General features: G+C 44.1%; 2 protein-coding genes across 5 annotated transcripts in view; one reads left to right on the forward strand and one right to left on the reverse strand.

Moving 5' to 3' along the window:
• Positions 1-22,675, forward strand: part of LOC140725744 (mediator of RNA polymerase II transcription subunit 12-like protein) — a 676,368-nt gene that overhangs the window by 249,229 nt on the left and 404,464 nt on the right. The window lies entirely within an intron of this gene.
• On the reverse strand, positions 5,372-14,618 carry LOC140725750 (P2Y purinoceptor 14-like). Of its 2 annotated transcripts, XM_073041606.1 has the most exons (3): positions 14,484-14,618; positions 9,820-9,907; positions 5,372-8,137 (listed from the first exon to the last, which is right to left on the reverse strand). In XM_073041606.1, the coding sequence occupies exon 3, from the start codon at positions 8,127-8,129 to the stop codon at positions 7,038-7,040; it is 1,092 nt and encodes a 363-aa protein (XP_072897707.1). In that variant the 5' UTR covers positions 8,130-8,137; positions 9,820-9,907; positions 14,484-14,618; the 3' UTR covers positions 5,372-7,037. The 2 variants fall into 2 exon arrangements, with proteins under 2 accessions (XP_072897707.1, XP_072897708.1); XM_073041607.1 differs by lacking the exon at positions 9,820-9,907.

The raw sequence follows: 22,675 nt of genomic DNA on the forward strand, positions 1-22,675 counted from the left end.
TGTGAATACAGGAAATTGATGTGGATACAAGATGGGTGGTAAATGCCTGTGGCAACACGGCAGCTGGATGTGGGGGTATTGGAATGCTTTTTGATTCCTTTGTAGGATGAGTTCACTTCACAGCTCTTCCCCTCCCCCCCCCCCCCATCCCTGTGAGCTGCTTCTCATGGCTTTTACTCGTTGATTCACAATGTCAACTACTTAGTCCTGCAAATCTTCAGTGCAGTGGTTGCATAACACTTGACAAAGTTAAAAGTAATCTTTATTGTCAATGTTTATATATGTCACCATATACAACCCTGAGAATTATTCTCTTGCAGGCAACTTCAATAACTCTATAGAATAATAACCATAACAGAATCAATGAAAGACCGCACTAACTTGGATGTTCAACCAGATTGCAGAAGGCAACAAACTGGGCAAAAACAAAAAAAAGGAACTAATAATAATAATAATTAATAAATAAGCAAAAGGTATCAAGAACATGAGATGAACTGTCATTGAAAGTGAGTCCATTGGTTGTGGGAACATTTCAATGATGGAGCAAGTGAAGATGAGTGAAGTTGTCCCTTTTGGTTCATGGGTATGATGGTTGAGGGGTAATAACTGTTCCTGAACCTGGTGGTGTGAGTCCTGAGGCTCCTGTACCTTCTTCCTGATGGCAGCAGCGAGAAGAGAGCATGTCCTGGTCATGGGGTTCCCTCATGATGGATACTACTTTTTTGCGACAGAGCCAGAGATTAGCAATTGGCGTTCAGTTCCCGCCAGTTTCCTGTATTGAGCCTGTACATTCTCCTGTATGTTCCTCTTTCCTTCCACATTCCAAATGTTAGGGTTAGTAAGTTGTGTGCGACCTGTGTTGGCAGTGGAAACGAGGCCACTCTTGTGGGCTGCCTCCAAACGCATCCTCAGACTTTGTGACTGTTGGACACAAATGGTGCATCTCACTGCATATCTTGTTGCTTCAATGTGCACGTAACAAATAAAGCTAATCTTCAATACCCTTAAATCTTTTTGCTGCTCACTGCACCAGTATAACACTGATGCAGCAATCTGAACCAACCCTGTCTGCAGAAGCACCTAGACAGATTGGGAGAATGAGAAAAGAAGTGGCAGATGGAATACAGTGTGGGAAGTGTGTGGTCGTCACATTGGTAGAAGAAATAAAGGTGAATAGTATTTTCTAAGTGGGGAGAAAATTCAAAAATCAGACATGCAAAGTGACTTGGCAGTCATTGTGTAGGATTCGCTGAAGGTTGAGTCAGTGGTACAGAAGGCAAGTGATTGATTTCAAGCAGACTAGAATATAAAAGCAAAGATGTAATGCTCAGAATCAGAATCAGGTTTAACATAATAAAACGATAAATCACAATAAATTTATATAGAATTGAATTAAATAATAGTGCAAACAGAGAGTAAAAAGAAAGACTGAGGTAGTGTACATGGTAGTGAAACCCTCCTGATGAAGGGTTTCGGCCCGAAATGTCGTCACTACCTCCTCTCATAGATGCTGTCTGGCCTGCTGAGTTCTGCCAGCACTTTGTGTTTTCATTTATTTCCAGCATCTGCAGATTCACTCGTGTTGCCTAGTGTACATGGTTTAATTGTCCATTCAGAAATCAGGTGGCAGAGGGGAAGAAGCTGTTTCTAAAATGTTAAGTATGTGCCTTCGGGATCCTATACCGCCCTCTTGATGGTAGCAATAGAAGAGGGCGTGTCTTAGGTGATGAGAGTCCTTAATAATGGGGGACCCCTGCTCTAGTAGTTCTTGTGTGTGTTGTTGTGCAGATTTTCTCTTGTTAGGGAAGGAAATTAGCTTTACTTGTGTGGTCTGGTGCATACAGTTCCAGACCCAGAGAAATATGGCTAACACTTTTAGACTCTGCACATTGAAATCACATAATGCTTATAACCAGTGAAATGATATTTGATCAGCTGGGATACATCATGAAGTTGTGATATTATAATATTTTTAGTAACACTAAGGCAGAAAGGAAGCTGAGGCTGTAAGGTTGAGGGGGAGCATGAAAAATGTGCAGGATCAAGGGGAAGAGTGCAATGTTTTCTATTGATTTTGGCAATGGAGTTCCATCTTAAATGTGCGATCTTTCAGCTGCAGGTGAACTGCTGATTCTGGGGAAGCTGCTTTTCATGGGATAGCTGGCAGGCTGTCTGTGGGATGGTCGGGAGTATAACACAAGGGTTAGCTCGTAGTAATGAGAGGTAGAATGCCAGAAAGGAGATCTCAGTGTCTACATTTAAATTGCTGTAATCTCTCAACCTTACTCCACTACAGAATTTGTTTGCTACCACTCATTGAAAATGCCCAGTCAGAACTTGGTAGAAATGTGAAACTCCAGATGTGCTTTTAAGATTAAAGGCTGAACATAGGTTGACAGGTTATTGATTAATCAAGACGTGAAAAGTAATGGGGAGAAGGCTGGAGAATGGGGTTGAGAGGGAAATGGATCAGCCATGATGAAATTGTGGCCCAGACTCGATGGGCTGAATGGTCTAATTCTGCTCTTATGTCTTATGGCCTTACATTAAAGGTGGCGTGAGGGGCTGGATTTTTTTTACCCAAAGTGTGGTAGGTGGCTAAAATGGTTTACCAGGCCTAATATTGCACAGACTCATGAATATGGAAAGATCTGGAGGACACTTAAAATAAATCGGCAGCAAGTTTGGCACAGCACTGTGGGCTGAATGGCCTTCCAGTGCTGTACCGTTCTGTGTAATTAAAAAGCTTTTGCACAGCTGGTGCTAAAGATTAGCTTTATCTGCCCCGTGTATATTGAAACATACAGTGAAGTGTATTATATTGCATCAACGACCAACACAGTCTGAAGATGTGCTGATGTAGACTGGCGGGCCACTTTGCCGAGCAGTTTGGGTTTCCCAGTGGTCACCATTTTCTTTCCAATCCCTATTCCTGTTCTGACATGTTGATGCATGGCCTCCTCTACCGCCACGATGCGGCCACACTCAGTTTGGAGGGGTAACACCTCATGTTCCGTTTGGGTAGCCTCCGATCTGACAGCATGAACGTTGATTTCTCCTCCACTTGGGAAATACCTGTGAGGGAGACTTTTCAGAATATGTGCAGTAGTGGTGAAACTGAAAAAAGAGCTGAAGAAATAGAGAATCTAACTATACTCCCAATGTGGCCCCTTCTATACCGGTGATACCCGATGTAGTTTGGCATATTTGCTCCATCCGCAACAAGCTGGATTTTCTGGAAGCCTCCATTTTAATTCCCATCTCCATTCCCATTCCAACATTTTGGTCCATGGCTTTCTGTGCTACCACGATGAGGCCATCCTTGGGTTCCCTCTGGGTAGCCTCCAACTCGGACGGCATGAACATCGATTTCTCTAACAATTTCTCCCCCTCCCTTTCCCTTTTCTTCCATTTCCCATTCTGGCTCCCTTCTTACCCCTCCTCTTCTCATCACCTGCCTATCACCACCCCGTGGTGCCCCTCTTCCTTTCCTTTCTGCCATTCTCCACTCCCCTCTTATCAATTTCTGCCTCCTTCAGCTCTATACATTTACCACCCATCATCTCCCAGCTTCTCGCTTCATCCCCCTTCCTCCACCCATTTGGCTTAATCTATCACCCTCTACTTTGAACGTTTTCCCCCCCTCCCCTAACTTCCATCCTCTGGCCTCTTCTCCCTTCCTATCCAGTCCCAATGAAGCCTGAGATGCCGACTGTTTATTTCTTTCCAGAGATGCTGCCTGCCCTGCTGCGTGTGTGTGTGTGTGTGTTGCTGAAGATTTCCAGCACCTGCAGAGTATTTTGCGTACGTGAGGAGGGTGTGGAGTCTGTGTGGGTCCAGGTAAAGCTTTGGCAGATGGAGCATAACACTGGGAAATCCGAGGCGATGCCTTTGATAGGAAGGAGTGGACTGCAGAATGTCCTTTAGATGGGGTGGGATAACAGAACGCTGCTGTACCGACGGGCATCATGTCTGCAAGCGTGTAGGGCAATGATGCTGCAGGTTTATCTGATTATGGACTAGCTAAATTTGCTAACAGGAAATGAACAATGCAGAAAACATTAGGCAGGAGAATTATTGCATTCTCTGGGTCTGTATTGCATTGAAGATAACACATTAAGGTTGGGGAGTCTTACTACAACACTGCACATATTGGTGTGACTGCATTTGATCTACTTGGAGTCGGTTTGCAGGGAAATGCCTGTGAGAGGGGCTTTTCAGAATAAGTGGTGAAACTGGGGGGGAGAAAAAGAACTGTGAAAAAGTGAATCTTAAGTATTTCTCACTTAATATAATTACACAACTCTTGCACAATCTTAAGAGCAATTCAGTTTTTGTTTTAACACTGAATGTCAAGGTATTTATTGTGTAGAATCTAGTTCACCGCTTTCCCCTTGGTGTATCTGCGGCAAAAGGAACAACTTTGCATTTCAATTCAGGCACTTTGTGAGGCCCTGGTGTTGTTTAAAACAAAGAAGATCTCATTTGCATTCACAACTATCTTTAATTTTGATGCAAGTGCACTGCTGTGGTTGTGGTAATATGACCAAATCAGCAAGCAAGCAAAGCAGATAAAACTCTTTGTTAGCTGTTTGTTAGCTACTATCCCACCCTTCCCGTTTTCTGCTATTTAAAACATTAACCCGTAATAAACATTGTTAGCTACTATCCCACCCTTCCCGTTTTCTGCTATTTAAAACATTAACCCATAATAAACATTTTTGTTTCCCAGGTATTAATGTAAAGACTGAAACTGAAGTTAGTTTGCCTCTGATATTGCATCAGTTAGATCATTGACCATAAGAAATAGGAGCAGAATTAGGCCATTCAGCCCATCGAGTCTGCTTCTCCATGGCTGATTTATTTCCCCTCTCAATTGAATTGAATTGACTTTATTTCTTACATCCTTCACGTACATGAGTAAAAATATTTACGTTATGTCTCTGTCTAAATGTGCAATCATAGTAATTTATAATAAATAGAACAGTCAATGTAATATAAACTACACCCAACCCCATTCTCCTGCCTACTCGCCGTAAACTTTGACACCCTTACTAATTAGAAACTATCAACCTTTGCTTTAAATATACCCAATGACTTGGCCCTCCACAGCAGTCTGTGTCAGGGAAAGAATTCCACAGATTCACCACCCTCTCGCTAAAGGAATTCCTTCTCATCCCTGCTCTAAAGGATCATCCTTCTGATCTGAAACTGTGCCCTTCTGATCCCGGAGTCCCCCACTATAGAAGACATCTTCTCCAAATCCAGTCTCTCTATGCACAACAACGTAATTATTTGGGAGTACAATGATGTCCAGACACTTAGAAGACTACAGTCAATTCAAGTTAATAAATAAAGCAAAAAGATGAGATTTACAAAAATGCTATACACAGATTTTATTTCCTTTTTCAATTAAACTTGAGATCAAATATTTAATACATGAAGATATTTTGCAGTGATTATGTAAATAGCTATTCTTGCTTTTTTCCACAGTTTATCTTCAATAATTTCTTACTATTAAATTTTTGTAAAATAAAATGATTCTGTGACTAGAATAAGAGACCAAAGATTTTTCTGAATGAATTACTTCATAAAGGTAACCTCTGAAATAACATACAAGATAATACAAAGTATTAAACATTGTTATTTGTATTGCACATGGGCATTGACATAATTGCTAGATTAATAATTTATAGTACAGTACATAGAATAGTTGAATATAAATTTTATCTTGGCTTTAGACCATAAGGCATAGGAGCAGAATGAGGCCATTTGATTCACTGAATCTGCTCTGTCATTCCAGCTTGAAGTTGCTGATTTACAAAAAAGAGCAGAGATTATTAATAAAAGTTGTTATTTTAAAGTTTCTTTTATATCTAATGGCAGCTCAGAGCATCCTTATTACTATGAAATTTAGGTCAAAAGTATGATGTGTATTGTTTCGTTACACCAATAGGGGACTTAGGGGGGGTCAATGTTCTTGTGTTTTTGTTAATTTTTTTGTGTGGGGAGGGCAAGTTGGGGCACAATGATCTTGTTGCACTTCGTGCGGGGGGACGTTGGGGGTGTTGATGACTGCGTTGCTGTTCTTTTTTTGTGTGGGGGGAGTGGGTTTTCGGTTTCTCTTTGAATGGACTTCCATTGGTTTCGTGGCTATCTGGAGAAGACGAACCTCAGAGTTGTATACTGCATCCATACTTTGATAATAAGTGAACCTTTCAAGGTTCTCAGATCCAGTTCAGATGGGCAGAAAGATACAAATTCCACTTATCTACTTAAAATCAGCTTTACTAGGGCAGAGCAGAACAAGCATTGAAATACTATCCTAGGTGTACACAGGTCTCTCTCGTTGCGACACACCTCCATCTCAATCCGTGGCACTGTTCATGACCAGCCCATCGATGGGTGAGGCCCTGAATAACTACCCCCAAGCTCCCGACTTTATATTCTTTCCACTGATGTGAAATACTGCCGCAAGTGGATGAATAAAGACATAGCGCCATCTCAAGCCACTGAATCAGAACCAATCTTCACTTGTCAGCACGCTTCATGAGTTCTACCGTAGTTGTGTTCAACTGACACTCATGTTTCCACGGTTGTCGCCACAGTATTCCCAGAGCAGCATTCAAAACTCCTGCAGCCAGTCCTGTTACAATCAAGGCCAAGCTGGTGAGAGACATTTGACAAGCACAAAGATTAACCCTTTATATACATGTATGGAGATGAAATAATTTGTTGAGTAAATAGATGTCTTCAAAAAGCGTGTTGCTGCCAGAGATTATAGTTGTCAAAATTATCACATCTTCCTTTTGTTTGGCTCTCAGGCGACATCAGATGATTTTATTCCAGTTTTTTGAGACATTGTCACACTTTCACCAGATGAGGAAGTCGGTTTGCATTTCAGAATCAGTCAGCGGATTTGAAGTACTGTGGACAATTCCGAAGACAAAGGGTGTAACTGCAGCCTATCTTCCTAACTCTTCTTAAAGTGAGTTGCTAAGCTCTCCACGGTAATGTCAAATGGCTGAAAGTGAAACTTATTTTAGGTTTTCGAGGTTTATATTGCAGTCATTCATGCCGTTGCCGTGGCTGTTTCCGGCAGAGTCTAGCACAGTCTGTGAGATGTTAGCACGCGAGGACCGATCTCTTTGTGGATCACTGTCGTCATCTGCATTTTTATCCAGACCTAACTTTGACCTGAAAGCTTTGCAAGAAAGAAAGTAGATCACTGGATCCAAGCATGAATTAAGCGTTGCCAGGATTATAGTTGGTTCCTTGATGATTAAGAACATCTTTTTCCAATTGCAATTAGAAATGATGTTTACCTGTGACAATATGTAGGGAATCCTGAAGATGTGATAAGGAACAAAGCATATTAGAAATACAACAAGCAGAATCAGAATGTTGTTCTTTGCCTTGACTTGCTTCTTGCTTGAGCTTGGAGTTGGGCATTTGTCCAGTCGTCTCATAGTTTGGAAGTAGAAGAAGCAAAGGGCTATTAGCACGAGTAAAAACAAGACTGTGCCCCCAGTGTGGAGGGTCAGGTGCCAGTGAACTCCAAAACCACTTCTTAGTTCTAGGCAAGACATTGTTGCTTTGGTCTGCGATGGGCCTTGTCCCTTCAGGAATGTGTAAGACAACCCAAGGGCAAAGAGTGAACACCAGATTCCGACAGAGAGAATTTTTGCGGTTTTGACTTTTTGGAATGTGTACGTATTAAGTGGCTTCACAATCTTCAGGTATCTGTTGGCTGCAATGAATCCCAGGAAGAGAATGCTTGAGTACATATTCAAATAGAAGAGGGATACTATGAAAGTGCAGTAGAATTTTCTTAGTTTGTCGGGGAACTGTACATTCAATTCAACGATTCTTATTGGCAGAGACAGGAGCAGCAAGAAATCAGCTATGACCAAGTTCTTCAAATAAACAATGATGCTGTTACTGCTGGGAATGTGACAGAAGTACACATAGAAAGCCAGGCAGTTAAGAATGGCTCCAACTATACAAATGATTGAATATGCACACAGACTAAACACTGGGAACATCGTGTACGGCAGCTGGCACGTGGAGTTGCCATGAGAGAAGTTTGTCTGTGCAGTAATCTCGATGCTTGCTGTAGGGTCAGCCATTAGCACATCTAAGTATCAAAACAGAATATGTTAGTTGAAAGATGTCTCCTCCATCGCTATAATCCTAGAACCATCCAGGTTATCTGAATCACTCTAATTCTAGACTCTTGTTCAGTTTGCCATTTAACTTATTTATTTATTTATTGAGTAGGCCCACTGAGGTCCTTCAATCTGCCCTGCCCAGCAGCCCCTGATTTAACATGAGCCTAATCATGGGACAACCTATCAATCTGTATGTCTTTGGAATATGGGAGGAAACCAGAGCACTTGGCGGAGACCTATGCAGTCACGGGGAGAACATGCAAACTCTTTACAGATAGCGGTGGTATGGCCGCTTTTACCTGGTGAACCCTATTCTCTTTTGTCATAGTCACAGACTATGAATACACAGGTGTTACTGGTGAGACTGGCCTGTACTGCCCACCGCTCCGTCTCCCGGGAGACACAAGAGGCTGCAGAGGCTGGAATTTGGAGCAACAATTGTTGAGCTGCATTTGTGGGAGGAAAGGAGTTGTCAATGTTTTAGGCCGGAGGCAGGTTTCTGACCTGAAACATCGACAACTCCTTCCCCCTGACGTTGCTTGACCTGATGAATTGCTCCAGCAGATTATTTGTTGTTTTACTTAACGATGCCCTGTGCAGCTTGCTGGAGTATTTGAGAGGGCAATTCTATAGATCCAGGGTCCATGCACAAGCTAACCTGGGGAAGGATAATAAATTCTGCCTGTCATGATTAATTGTAGATTAAGCAATTTTAACTCATCTTCTAAGAAAGAACAAACATCCGCTTATATTTTATAATTAATATCTTAGGCCTTCACAACACTTCATAGCTATTGGAATATTCTAGACGTCTAATGACTCTTACAGTATAAGGAACAAAAGAGCAAGGTTGCATGGTTAGTAATTTGTTCAGCATGGGCCATGTTGAATGCCCAAGATCTAGTGTGATGGATTTACTCATTGGGTTGGCTATTGTGCTAATTAGAGTGGTCCATGCTTGCCATAAATTGCTCAAGGATTACTCTTGCTTTCTCAGTACTTTGTGGGTGTTAGATTAGAGTCGTTGAGTACTATGGCACTGAAACAGGTCCTTCAGGCCACCTAGGCAATGCTGACCTAAGAACTTAAGAACTTTTTAAAAGCTATTATTAATGCTTTTTGAGATAGTGATTTAGATGCATATCATATTTTTTACTGAGTTAAGTATTGTATGTAATTAGTTTTGCTACAACAAGTGTATGGGACATTGGAAAAAAGTTGAATTTCCCCATGGGGATGAATAAAGTTATCTATCTATCTATCTATCTATCTATCTATGTATCTATCTATCTAACCTGATCTTCGGCCTAGACCCGTCTACCTGCCTATCCCTCCAAAACCCTCCGATTCATGTATCTCACCCAACTCCTCTTAAACGTTGCTGTTGATTGTTAACTGAACTTCCTGCTATCTTCTTGGCTTAAATAAAATTCAGACTTTGTGTGATATAATGTCAAAACTTAAAAAAGATGAAATGCTGACGATAGAGTACCTTATCTAATTGTTCCTCTCCCCCATTTCTCTTCATTAACTTTATGTCTATCCTCAAGTTCAGGTAGGGTGTTGACACAAAAGTGCTAACTTAGAACAAATTTTAGATAAACCAGATATGAAAATCCAGCCGATTCCAATTTCAAACTCCGCTTACCCAGTCTTTGTGACTGCTCCTGTCTTTCTGAAGTTCTGTATGTTTATACTGTAAGTGCTTGATTGTAGCATTAATATCAGATTCACATCTTAAGAAAGAGAAGTAGGGAATTTTAAGGTTTAGGTTTCAGTAGTCTCTTCTAAACTCTCAATTCCTCCCCCTTGTCCCTGTGTATCAGGTACTCGTGCTGATTCATTAGTGCTTCTTCGATTTCTGTTACTACCTACTGAAACCAGGGGTAATTCACAAAGGCTAACAAACCATCAGCACATCTTTGGGGTGTCTGGGAACCCAGATCATCTGGTGGAAATGAATGCAGTAATGTGGAAGTCATACAAAAATCAAACACAGAGCATCTGTGGCTGGGGTTAACTCCAGGTCCCGGAATTCAGCATTCATTTTTATGCCAATTTTTGGGTGAAATCCAAGTCCTGGAATTTAGCATTAATTTTTTATGATACTTAGCCAACAACAGGCTGTTCCCCAAAAAGTAATAGATAAAAATAATGATCATTTATTACAGAAACTGTACCTGTAGGTAGGGGACGTATGTACTTTGATATTAAATTTATTTTAGCTACTGCAGCTTTCTCTGTTTGTGATTTATTTTTTTATTGAAGTTCATCATCAAACAAACATTTCCATAAGATGTATTTCAGACATTGTACATATATATCATATAATCATATATATCACAAAATCTCCACAAAGTATTTATCTGAGGTATACACTTATAGAAAAGAGTGGAAAGAAAAAAACAAGCAAAAGGAAAGAACTATGTACAAGTAGGGAGTGATTTTTTTTTTACAACAGATTCATTGATTTATGAGAATAAAATCAGGCCTATGAGGCATTATGTAGTTAAACCATTTTTCTCAGTATGAATCAAATTGTTCCAGCTTATGATTAACAGATGCTGTTATCTTCTCCATTTTGTAAATGTCCATTGTAATTTCCATCCATGTATTTAAAGTTGGGCTCTCCTGTGATAACCATTTCCTAGTAAGAGTCTTTTTACCAGCCACCAACAGGATATTCATTAAATATTTAATCTCTTTTCAACCATTCTTGAGGTATATATCCAAAATATATGGTCTTACTCTCCAAGGGTATTTCACATTTAAAGATGTCTTGTAGGGCATTGTGTATCCCCCTCCAATAGTTTTTGATAACAGGGCAGTCTCAAAAAAATATGATAATGATTTGCATTTTGATTTCCACAATTTCTGCAGCAAACAAGGAGGTTACTATCATAATGGGATTTCTGAGAGGGTGTAATAAAATATCTTATCAAGTTTTTCCATCCAAACTCCCTCCGTTTCTGTGAACTGGTACACTTCCATTGATACCTCCATATTATTGTTCATTCTTCCTCAGATATAATTATCCCTCCTTCCTTCTCCCATTTTGTTTTAATGTATGAAGTCGAATGTGTTTTAAGATTTGACAACCCCTTGTACATGCTTGAAATGATTCTACTACCATTATCTGAATTATATGCTTTTCTAAAGAGCTCTATCAAGCATGTATTTGCCTTGGTTACATTTTTAAGCGTCTTATTAACATATTGTCGCATCTGTAAATACTGATAAAAATCCTGTTTTTCTAATAAGTGTTTCTCTTTAAGCATTTCAAAACTGAACAGTGTTCCTTCTTTCATTATGTTGCAAAGAACTGTTATTCCCTTAGCTGTCCAGTCCTTAAATCTAGCATCCAATTTATTTGGTGTAAAATCAGAGTCATGTGCACACCATTTAAGAATTGCAGTATCTCCCTCTAGATTATATTCTTTTATAGTGGTTTTCCATATTTTAAGAGTCAATTTCACCCATGGGTTATCAATAGTATCTATGTACCTTTGCAGGTTGTTATCAGCCAAAATTGCTTGTATGGGGATGGGAAGTACCCGCTCCTCAATGTTTTTCCATTGAGCGTCATATGATGGGTTGCACCAACATGTCACAGCTCTCAACTGTGCTGCAGAATAATAATCTCTAAGAGAAGGCAAGCCCCATCCCCCCCTTTTCCTTTGCTAATTGCAAAGTTTTGAGATGAACTCTAGGCCTTTTACCCTGCCAAATATACCTTGATAGCATCTTGTTCCATTCATTGAATTGATATTGATTAATCTCTATTGGTAGGGTCTGAAAGAGATATAACAGTCTGGGCAGTATATTCATTTTAATAGACTCAATCCTTGAACTGAGACTGAAAAAAGAAATCAGGCTCCATCTTCCCACACCTTCCTTAATTTTTTTTTATATAGAGGTTGATAATTACATTCTGATAATTTTGCCAAATCTTTTGGCATAATGATGCCCAAATATTTGAAAGACTCTGTGTGCCATGCCCAGGGGTATCAACTTTCAATTTCTCTTGGTGGGCTATAGTAATATGAAAGTAATTGGGTTTTATCTATGTTGATCTTGTATCCTGATAATTGACCATATTGTTCAAAGGATTGCATCAATTTAGATAAAGAGTATGTTGGTTGCCCTAGATAGATCAAAATGTCATCCGCATAACAAGCCAATTTATGCTCTGTCTCTTTAATAGTAATTCCCCTAATATCTTCATTTTGTCCGATGTATTGAGCTAATGGTTCCAGATATAACGCAAAGAGTAGTGGTGACCATGCACAACCCTGTCTCGTGCCCCTTTCTAGGGTAAGAATATTTGATAAATATCCATTGATTTTAATCCTAGCAGTAGGATTGTCATATAGTGTCTGTATAGTTTTAATAATTGTGTCTTGGAAAACAAATCTATGTAAAACTCTGTAAAGAAAATTCCAATTAACCGAATCAAATGCTTTTTCAGCGTCCACGCTTATCACTATTGCTTCGATTTTATTTTTTTGTATATGATCCATAATGTGAAGTGTCCTTCGTATATTGTTGAGTCTGGCGTTGTCGTATAAAACCTGTCTGATCATTACGTATCAGTATGGGTAGAAGCTCCTCTAATCATTTGGCCATGATGGAGGTAAATAACCTATAATCTACATTAAGAACGGATATTGGTCTAAATGACCCGCATTCCATTTTATCCTTCCCTTCTTTCGGTATAGCTGAGATTATCGCTTCCTTCCAACTGGGTGGCATTTGTGCTTTTTTTAGAGCCCAGTTCAGTGTGGGGAGTAAAACAGGAATTAACTCATTTTTAAATTCTTTGTACCACTCTGCCGTATACCCATCTGATCCTGGTGACTTGCTTAATTTAAGCCTACTAATTGCAGCTTTTAATTCAGCTTCAGTTATGTCAGCAGTCATCCTTCTATTTTGTTCTTCGCTTAAAGTGAATAACTCTAGAGAATTCAAGAAGGTGTCAATTTGGGTTATGCTTCCCCCTGGAACTTTGGAATATAGCGTTTTGTAAAACACTTCAAAAGCTTCTTGAACTTCACTTAGCTTATTTTTTATCATTTTCGTTCTTGGGTCCCTAATCCTATGAATTGTATTTTCTTCTATCTTTTTTTTTAGTTTCCACGCCAGTATTTTCATAGATTTTGATCCACTTTCATAATGTCTCTGTTTCAGAAACATTAAGTTTTTCCTGATTTCTTGCGTAGCCAAATTATTTATTTCATTCCTAATTCTTTTAATTTCCCCTAATGTATCCTGTGCCAAATTCAGTTTGCGTTTTTTCTCTAGTTCCTTCAGCCTATTTTGTAATTCCTCTAATGTTTTATTCCTTATTTTTTCTTATATGAAGATATCGCTATAATTTTCCCTCTTAAGACTGCCTTCAGAGTATCCCATAAAATGGGAGGTGAAACCTCTCCATTATCATTAAATTCCAAGTAGAGACCAATTTCTTTTTTAATTTGTTCCTTAAAGTACAGATCATTGAGTAGACTTGAATTTAGTTTCCAAATTGTAGGTCAAAATCAACAGATAAATATATAGGTGCATGGTCACTTATATCTATTGTCCCAATTCCATACTGCAGCTTTCTCAAACTAATTTCTTGTGAATATGATCTCCCCTGCCATTCTAGAGAAGCACCGGCAGAGCTCTTAATGTCTCAGCTTGATACAAGTTCAAGTTCAAATTAATTGACATTCAATCATTTACATGTATGCCATCAAATGAAACAATATTCCTCTGGGCCAGGGATTCCAACCTCTCTTTGTTATGTCCTGGGCCAATACCATTAAGCAAGGAGTCCATGATCCCCAGGTTGGGCGCGTCTACTCTGGACAAATGTCCACAACATAGTACTTATAACTCACATACAACACGTTAAGTAGATAATACCCCAAATAAATTAACAAATAATAAAATATATTCCAGAAGATTGACATTTACAACACAAGTTAAAAAGTAAAAGGATAATGCTGCTGGCACTTCATACGTGATGAGACCTGGGCAGTGGCAGGCATTTCAGTAGACCCACAGCCTGGGCGAAGAAGCCATCCCCGTCTGAACAGTCCTTGTGCTAATGCTACAGGACCTCCTGCCTGATGGTAGGGGGGGCTAAAGAAATTGTGGGATGGATGGGAGGGATTCTTAGCAATGTGAAGGGCTCTGTGTATGCAGAGCTCCTGATAAGTATCTCGGATGGTTGGAAGAGAGACCTCGTTGATCCTCTTGCTTGAGGATGCTTTTTGTCTCACTATCATCCTTGTATATTATTCAACGTAGGAGAACAAAGTCACTCACCTGACTGAGAGTTTTTGCCATGGTCACATTTTCAAACAGGTTGATTAGACTGAAGCTGTGCTCAGAGGAGTCGAGCAGCAACGCTGAACTGAATTTATTTGTGCAATCCGAGGCTTTTTGTGTTCTTATGATGAATATCACTAATTTCTTGTCTGTTCAGCACTTCCTTAAACCAGATGGAGCAGAAAGGGAACTAAATAGTCAAATGCAGCAGTTTAGCTGAGCTCTAATTCATTACAGCATTATGACTTAAGGCATTCAGAGAAGAAAACCAATCATCTTAAAAGTCTCTGTGCTCTCAGGATCATTCCTGGATTTTAACCACTTCAAGTTTTATTAGACTGTATACTGTAGGGTACAACTTCTGCCTGAGGAGTGACTTGGATCCACTGCAATTTGACTACCATCACAACAGGCAGATGCCATCTCACTGGCTCTTCATTCACTTGGGGACAGCTGCACAGTGAATACAACAGGATGCTCTTCATTGACTGTAGTGCTGCATTCAACACCCATCATCCCCTCATAACTAATCATTAAGCTCCAAGACCTAGGCTGCAATATGTCCTTGTGCAACTGGATCCTCTATTTTCTCACTTGCAGACCGCAGATAACTCAGATTAACAACAGCGTCTCCTCCACAATCACCATCAACACAAGTTTACGATAAAGCTGTGTGCTTGGCTTCCTGCTTTACTCGCTGTATACTTATGACTGAGGTTAAGTACAGCTCCATATATTAGTTATGGAGATGTTGGCTGAGTTAAAGGTGGTGGAAACTCAGCATTTGGAGGGATACCGAAAACCTGGCTGAATCTACAAAACCCTCTCACTCAATGTCAGCAAAACCAAAGGGCTGATTATTGACAGTGTGAGAATGAGGAAACTAGAGGTCTAGGAGCCAGTCCTCATCAGGGGATCAGAGATGAAGAGGGTCAGCAACATTAAATCCCTCAGCATTATCATTTCACATAAATGCCATTACAAAAAAAGAAATGGCAGCACCTCTAGAAGGCACGTCATCTAAAGTTTTGACAAGCTTCTGCAGATGCACAGTGGAGAGTGTATTGACGGCATGCATGCCTGGTATGGGGACACAATGCCCTTTAATGGGAAAAGCTACAAAAGGCACTGGACACGGCCCAGTCCATCACCGCTTAAACCCACCCCACCGTTGAGTACTGTTGTAGGAAAGCAGCATCCATCATCAAGGACCCCCACCATCCAGGTTTTTGCCGCAGACATCTGGAAGGAAGTACGTCACTAGGTTCAGGAACAAATATTACTCCTCAGTGATCAGGCTCCTAAACCAGAGTGGATAACTTCACTCACCTCGACACTGAACTGATTCCACAGCCTGTGGGCTCACTTTCAAGGACTCTACAAGTCCTATTCTTAATATTATTTATTACTTATTTATCTATAATTTTGTTTATCTTTTTGTATTTGCACAATTTGTTATCTGCTTTTTGCACATTGGTTGTTAGTCTGTTTTTTTGTGTGTGGTTTTCATTGAGTCCATTGTTTTTGTATTTACTGTGAATGCCCACAAGAAAATGAATCTCCAGGTGACTGATATCTATTTTGATAATAGATTTGCTTTGAACTTGGATAAGGTGGATGTGTTGGACTGTGTACGAAAGCGTCAGGAAGCAACCTATCCCAGAATGCAAGAGGAAACAATGAGGCCCACTCAGAGATTTTGTCCTCACCAGCTGCAGCTGAGGTACCAGAAGACTGCAGGACAGTTAACGTTGTTCCATTTAGAGTCATGTCGAGTCATAGAAAATTACAGCACAGAAACAGGCCCTTTGGCCCACCCAGTCCATGCTGATCTATTTAAACTCCCAGGCTCCAACAGCCTGCACCTGGACAGGTCAATGAGACATGCAGCAGGGATAGGCCAGGTTACGACAAGCTGATCATTGGTGGGGAAGTTATGGCAGAAAATTCACATGGACAGGATATATGTTAATTTGAAAAAGGCAGGAATTGGTTAAGGGTAGTTAATTCCTCCCACCCACTCACTCATGAATGTACACACTCTGGGTTTCTGAGAGTGCTCTGGACTCTTTCTCCATATTGAACAGTCACGAGTGTAGGCTACGTTACTGTATAATTTAGTCACTACTCCCTCTGTTTATCTTTTGCCGTTGCAGGAAGAGAGTATCTTCTAAAGGAATCTGGGTTTATGAATGCGATTAATATGACCTCCTGAGAGAGCAGTGTGATTGGGAGCCAAGCCTCAAAGCTGAGAGTGAGGCTTCCATTCCTCACCTAGAAACTGAAGTGTTAACACACACACACACACACACACACACACACACACACACATACACACACACACACCCTCTCTACCCTCTCTCCCTTCTCGCCTCTCTCCCCTCTCCCCTCTCCCCCCTCCCCCCTCCCCCTCCCCACTCCCCTCTCCCCTCTCCCCCCTCTCCCCTCTCCCCTCTCCCCCCTCTCCCCTCTCCCTCTCCCTCTCCTCTCCCCTCTCTCCCCCTCACCCTCTCCCCTCACCCCCCACTACCCCCTCCTCCCCCAGTCCTCTCTCCCCTCCTCCCTCTCTCCTCTCCCCCTCTCCCTCTCCCCCTCTCCTCTCTTCTCCCCCTCCCTCCCCCTCTCCCTCTCTCCCCCTCCCTCTCTCCTCCTCTCCTCTCCCCCCTCTCCCTCTCCCTCTCCCTCTCACCTCTCTCCCCCTCTCCCTCTACCCCTCCCCTCACACCCCCTCCCTCTCCCTCTCCCACTCCCTCTCCCTCTCTCCCTCCCTCCTCCCCTCTCCCCTCTCCCTCTCCTCCCCTCACCCTCTCTCCTCTCTCCTCTCCCCTCTCTCCCCTCTCTCCCCTCTCTCCCCCCTCTCTCCCCCCTCCCCTCCCCTCTCCCCTCTCCCCCCTCCCCTCCCCTCTCCTCTCCCCCGCTCCCCTCTCTCCCCCTCCCTCTCTCCTCTCTCCTCACCCCTCTCTCCCCCCTCTCCCTCTCCCCTCACTCCCCACTCCCCTCTCTCCCCAGTCCTCTCTTCCCTCTCTCCTCTCTCCTCTCCCCTCTCCTCTCCCCCCTCTCCTCTCTTCTCCCCCTCCCCTCCCCCTCACCCCACTCTACCCCCTCTAACCCACTCCTCCCTCTACCCTCTCTCCACTCTCATCCTCCCCTCCTCCCCTCACACCCCCACTCTCCCCAGTCCTCTCTCCCCTCTCCCCTCCACCACTCTACCCCCCACTACCCTCTCCTCCCTCTACCCTCTCTCCACTCACATCTCACCCCTCTCTCCCCATCCCTCTCCCCACTCCCCTCCCCTCTCTCCCCTCTAACCCTCACCTCTCTCTACCCTCTCTCCACTCATCACTCTCCCCCTCTCCCCTCTCCCCTCTCTCCCTCTCCCCTCTCCCCTCTCTCCCCCTCACTCCCCTCTCTCCCCTCTCTCCCCTCACTCCCCTCTCCCCTCTCCCCTCACTCCTCTCTCCCCTCTCCCCCCCTCTCCCCTCCCACTCACCCCACTCCCTCTCTACCCTCTCACACTCCCTCCTCATCACCCTCACCCTCCTCTCTCCACCTCCCCTCTCCCTCCCCTCTCCTCCCCTCTCCCCCATCTCACCCCCTCTCTCCCCTCTCTCCTCTCTCCCCTCTCTCCCCTCTCCCCTCCCTCCCCTCTCTCCTCTCTCCCCTCTCTCCCCTCTCCCCTCCCTCTCTACCCTCTCCTCTCCCTCCTCTCTCTCCTCTCCCCTCTCCCTCCCCTCTCCTCCCCTCTCCCCCTCTCTCCCCCTCTCTCCCCTCACCTCTTTCTCCCCTCACCTCTTTCTCCCCTCACCTCTCTCTCCCCTCACCTCTCTCTCCCCTCCCCTCTCTCTCCCCTCCCCTCTCTACCCTCTCTCCACTCTCATCTCTCCCCTCTCTCGCCTCTCCTCTCTCCCCTCTCCCCTCTCTCCCCCTCCCCCTCTCCCCTCTCCCCCTCCCCTCTCTCCCCTCTCCCCCTCCCCTCTCTCCTCTCCCTCTCCCCTCTCCTCCCTCTCCCTCCCCCTCTCCCTCCCCCTCTCCCTCCCCCTCTCCCTCCCCCTCTCCCTCCCCCTCTCCCCTCCCCCTCTCCCTCTCCCCTCCCCCTCTCCCCCTCTCCCCCTCCCCCTCTCCCCTCTCCCCCCCTCCCTCTCCCCTCTCCCCTCTCCCCCTCTCCCCCCTCCCCCTCCCCTCTCCCCCTCTCCCCCCTCTCCCCTCTCCCTCGCTCCCCTCTCCCCCCTCTCCCCTCTCCCCCCTCTCCCCTCTCCCTCTCCCCTCTCCCTCTCCCTCTCCCTCTCTCCCCTCTCTCCCCTCTCCCCTCTCCCCTCTCCCTCTCCCTCTCCCTCTCTCCCCTCACCCTCTCTCCTCTCTCCTCTCCCCTCTCTCCCCTCTCTCCCCCTCTCCCCCCTCCCCTCTCCCCCTCCCCTCTCCCCCTCCCCTCTCCCCCCTCCCCTCTCCCCCCTCCCCTCTCCCTCTCCCTCTCTCCCCTCTCCCTCTCTCCCCTCCCTCTCTCCTCTCTCCTCTCCCCTCACTCCCCACTCCCCTCTCTCCCCAGTCCTCTCTCCCCTATCTCCTCTCTCCTTTCCCCTCTCCTCTCCCCCTCTCCTCTCTCCTCCCCCTCCCCTCCCCCTCTCCCCACTCTACCCCCTCTACCCTCTCCTCCCTCTACCCTCTCTCCACTCTCATCTCTCCCCTCTCTCCCCTCACTCCCCTCTCTCCCCAGTCCTCTCTCCCTCTCCCCCTCCCCACTCTACCCCCTCTACCCTCTCCTCCCTCTACCCTCTCTCCACTCTCATCTCTCCCCTCTCTCCCCAGTCCTCTCTCCCTCTCCCCTCCCCTCTCTCCCCTCTACCCTCTCCTCTCTCTACCCTCTCTCCACTCATCTCTCTCCCCCTCTCCCCTCTCCCCTCTCTCCCCTCTCCCCTCTCCCCTCTCTCCCCTCTCTCCCCTCTCTCCCCTCTCTCCCCTCTCTCCCCTCTCCCCTCTCTCCCCTCTCTCCTCTCTCCCCTCTCCCCCCTCTCCCCTCTCTCCCCTCTCCCTCTCTACCCTCTCCTCTCCCTCCTCTCTCTCCTCTCCCTCCTCTCTCTCCTCTCCCCTCTCCCTCCCCTCTCCTCCCCTCTCCCCCTCTCTCCCCCTCTCTCCCCTCACATCTCTCTCCCCTCACCTCTCTCTCCCCTCCCCTCTCTCTCCCCTCTCTACCCTCTCTCCACTCTCATCTCTCCCCCCTCCCCCTCTCCCCTCTCCCCCTCCCCCTCTCCCCTCTCCCCCTCCCCTCTCCCTCCCTCTCCCTCCCCCCCTCTCTCCCCCCGCACTCTCCCTTCCCACCCCCAAGATAGGTGTTTCCCGACTCCAGTGCAAATATTGAATGGCCCAGGACGTGCCAGTGCTGATGAATAAGGACGTTGGATGAGAACCGCAAACACTAGGCCTTCATCTCTGGTCTTGCTGATGTGCCTACTGAGGTCAGAGTTCCTGGAACCCGCTGACTTTGCTCTGACTCGGGTCCTCGCCCGTATGCTGCCCCGACATCTGCCCACCGATGTTTATCACTCGTCCACATTGCTGGCCATCGAACACAGAACTTGAAGTGGTGTGGATGTCTAGACTCTGACCTGATCTAAGAACACCTCCGGGTCCCTGTTGTGAAACACTATACTGACCCCTAACCTTCCTCTTTGTCCTCAAGGCCATCCGTACAAACCTAAAAACACAACTAAGTCAAAGTTCAAGGTAAATGTATTATCAGAGGTCATATATGTCACCATATACAACCCTGGGATTCAGTTTCTTGCAGGAATCCTTAGTAAATCCATTATAGAATAATAGCCATATCAGAATCAATGTAAGACCGCTCCAGCTTGGGCATTCAACCAGGGTGCAAAGGAGCACAGACTGCAAATACAAAAAGAAAGAAATAATAATAAATAAGAAATAAATATTGAGAACGTGAAATGAAGAGTCCTTGAAAGTGAGTCCACAGGTTATGGGAACAGGTCAGAAACGGCGCAAGTGAGGTTATCCACTTTGGTTCAAGAGCCTGATGGTTGAGGAGTAATAACTGTTCCTGTTCCTGTTGGTGTGAGTCCTGAGTCTCCTGCACCTTCAGGTGGAGCGTCTGATAATGGATGCAGTTTTCCTGTGACAACGTTTCGTTTAGATATGCTCAATGGTGGAGAGGGCTTTACCTGTTGATGGAGTAGGCCGTATCCACTACTTTTTGTAGTATTTTCCATTCAAAGGCATTGGTGTTTCCATACCAGGCTGTGATGCAGCCAGTCAGTATACTCTGCACACATTTATAGAAATTTGTCAAAGTTTTAGATGTCATGATGAATCTTTGAAACTCCTAAAGAAGTTGAAGCACTGCTGTGCTTTCTACATAATGGCATTTATGTACTGGGCCTAGGACAGGTCCTCTGAATTAAGGAATTTAACATTGTTGGCCCTCTCCACCCCTGATCCTCTGATGAGCACTGGCTCCCAGACTCAGCTTTCCTCCTCCTGAAGTCAATGATTAGCTGACATTGAGTGGAAGTTTGTTGTTTGGGACCAGTCAGCCAGATTTTCAGTCCCCCCTCCCCGTATACTGATCCACCACCACTTTTACAACAGTGGGGTCATTGGCAAACTTAAATACGGCATTGGAGCTGGCCCTGGCCACACAGTCATAAGTGTAAAGCAAGTAGAGCGGGGGCTAATCACGCAGTCTTGTGTTGCACCTGTTCTGATGGAGATGTGGAGGACATGTTGTTGCCAATCTGAACTGACTTGGGTCTGCAGGTGAGGAGATTGAAGATCCAGTTGCACAAGGAGACATTGAGGCCGAGGTCTTGGAGCTTATTGATTCGTTTTGAGCCGATAATAGTGTGGACTGTAGGGCTGTTGTTGATAAAGAGCATCCTGGTATATGGATCTTTCCTGTCCAGGATTGCGTCAAGAGCCAATGAGGTGGCATCTGCTGTGGGCCTGTTGCTCCGGTAGGCAAATTGGAGCAGATCCAAGTTGCTTTTTGGACAGGAACTGATCTGTTTCATCTCTCTCCGAAATTAATTCATTCTGAATGAAGTTTGGAGAGCTTGGAGTGAATGTTTGCCTGTTCGTCAATTGACATCCATGGTTCAGATTTATCTTTGAAGGGTTTCAGTTTAATCCAGGGTATCAAATGAGAGACCATTAAACAGTCAAGCTCCTGAGCCAGCGTGGATAGCTTCACCTTGCCCAACACCGAAATAAATGTGACAACTGCTGATTGGTCAAAGTAAATTTATTATCAGAGTACGTACCTGTCTTCATTTTCTTGCAGGCATTTACAGGAAAATAAAGAAATACAGTAGAGCTTATATAAAACATCCAAAGACAGACAAATCAAAGAAGACAAATTGTGCAAAGATAATAATAAGTAAACAATGCTGCGATCATGCTTTGTAGAGTCTTTGAAGGACTGTCTGTAGGTTGTGGAATTACCTAGGTTGTGGTGAATGAAGTTACCTACACTGGTCCAGGAGCTTGATGGTTTTCGGGTAAAATCTGTTCCTGAACCTGGTGGTGTGGAGCCTAATGCTGCTGTATCTTCTCACCAGTTGGTTTCAAGTGAATAGAGAAGTGGAAAATAAAATTGATTAATAATATCAGAGAAAGGCATAAAAAATAAGGAAGCAAAGATTAACAGATTAGGAGGTAAGTAAGGTGCCAACCTATAAAGTGGGGGAAATTGTTAGGCTAAATACAGACAAGAACAGTCTTGCCTTCAGCTTTCACAAATGGAAGTGAAACGAGATGAGTAGATGCAATTACATTTCAAAAACAAATCTGAATTGGAAGTTTAAGCATGAGAGATTCTGCAAGTGCTGGAAATCTTGAGTAACACCAAAAATGTACTCAGAACTGAGAACTCAGAAAATCCCAAGTTCCTCCAGCATTTTGTGTGCAATTGCATGTTTATTTTTAATTTTCCCGGAACCATACAACTTAATAGTCTGTGCTGGAAGGTGAAAAAGTGTGTTAAAACAATCAAAAAAATTATTGTAATTTTAGAGTGATTTCTCTAAGTGCTTGGAAAATTGACAGGAAATAATTTGAGTACATTTGCTGTTGTGAAAAGATTTGATGGAATAGAGTGACGGAGCACTATAGCAAAGGAAAAGCCTGCCCAGTCTAAGCCAACCTGGTCTTCTGCCAACTCCTATCCAACTGTACCTGGG

Source organism: Hemitrygon akajei, chromosome 3, assembly GCF_048418815.1.
Source record: "Hemitrygon akajei chromosome 3, sHemAka1.3, whole genome shotgun sequence".
NCBI lineage: Eukaryota > Metazoa > Chordata > Chondrichthyes > Myliobatiformes > Dasyatidae > Hemitrygon > Hemitrygon akajei.

Coding starts and splice junctions, on each gene's coding strand:
- LOC140725750 (XM_073041607.1), bottom strand. CDS start 8,129: ATGGCTGACCCTACAGCAAGCATCGAGATTACTGCACAGACAAACTTC.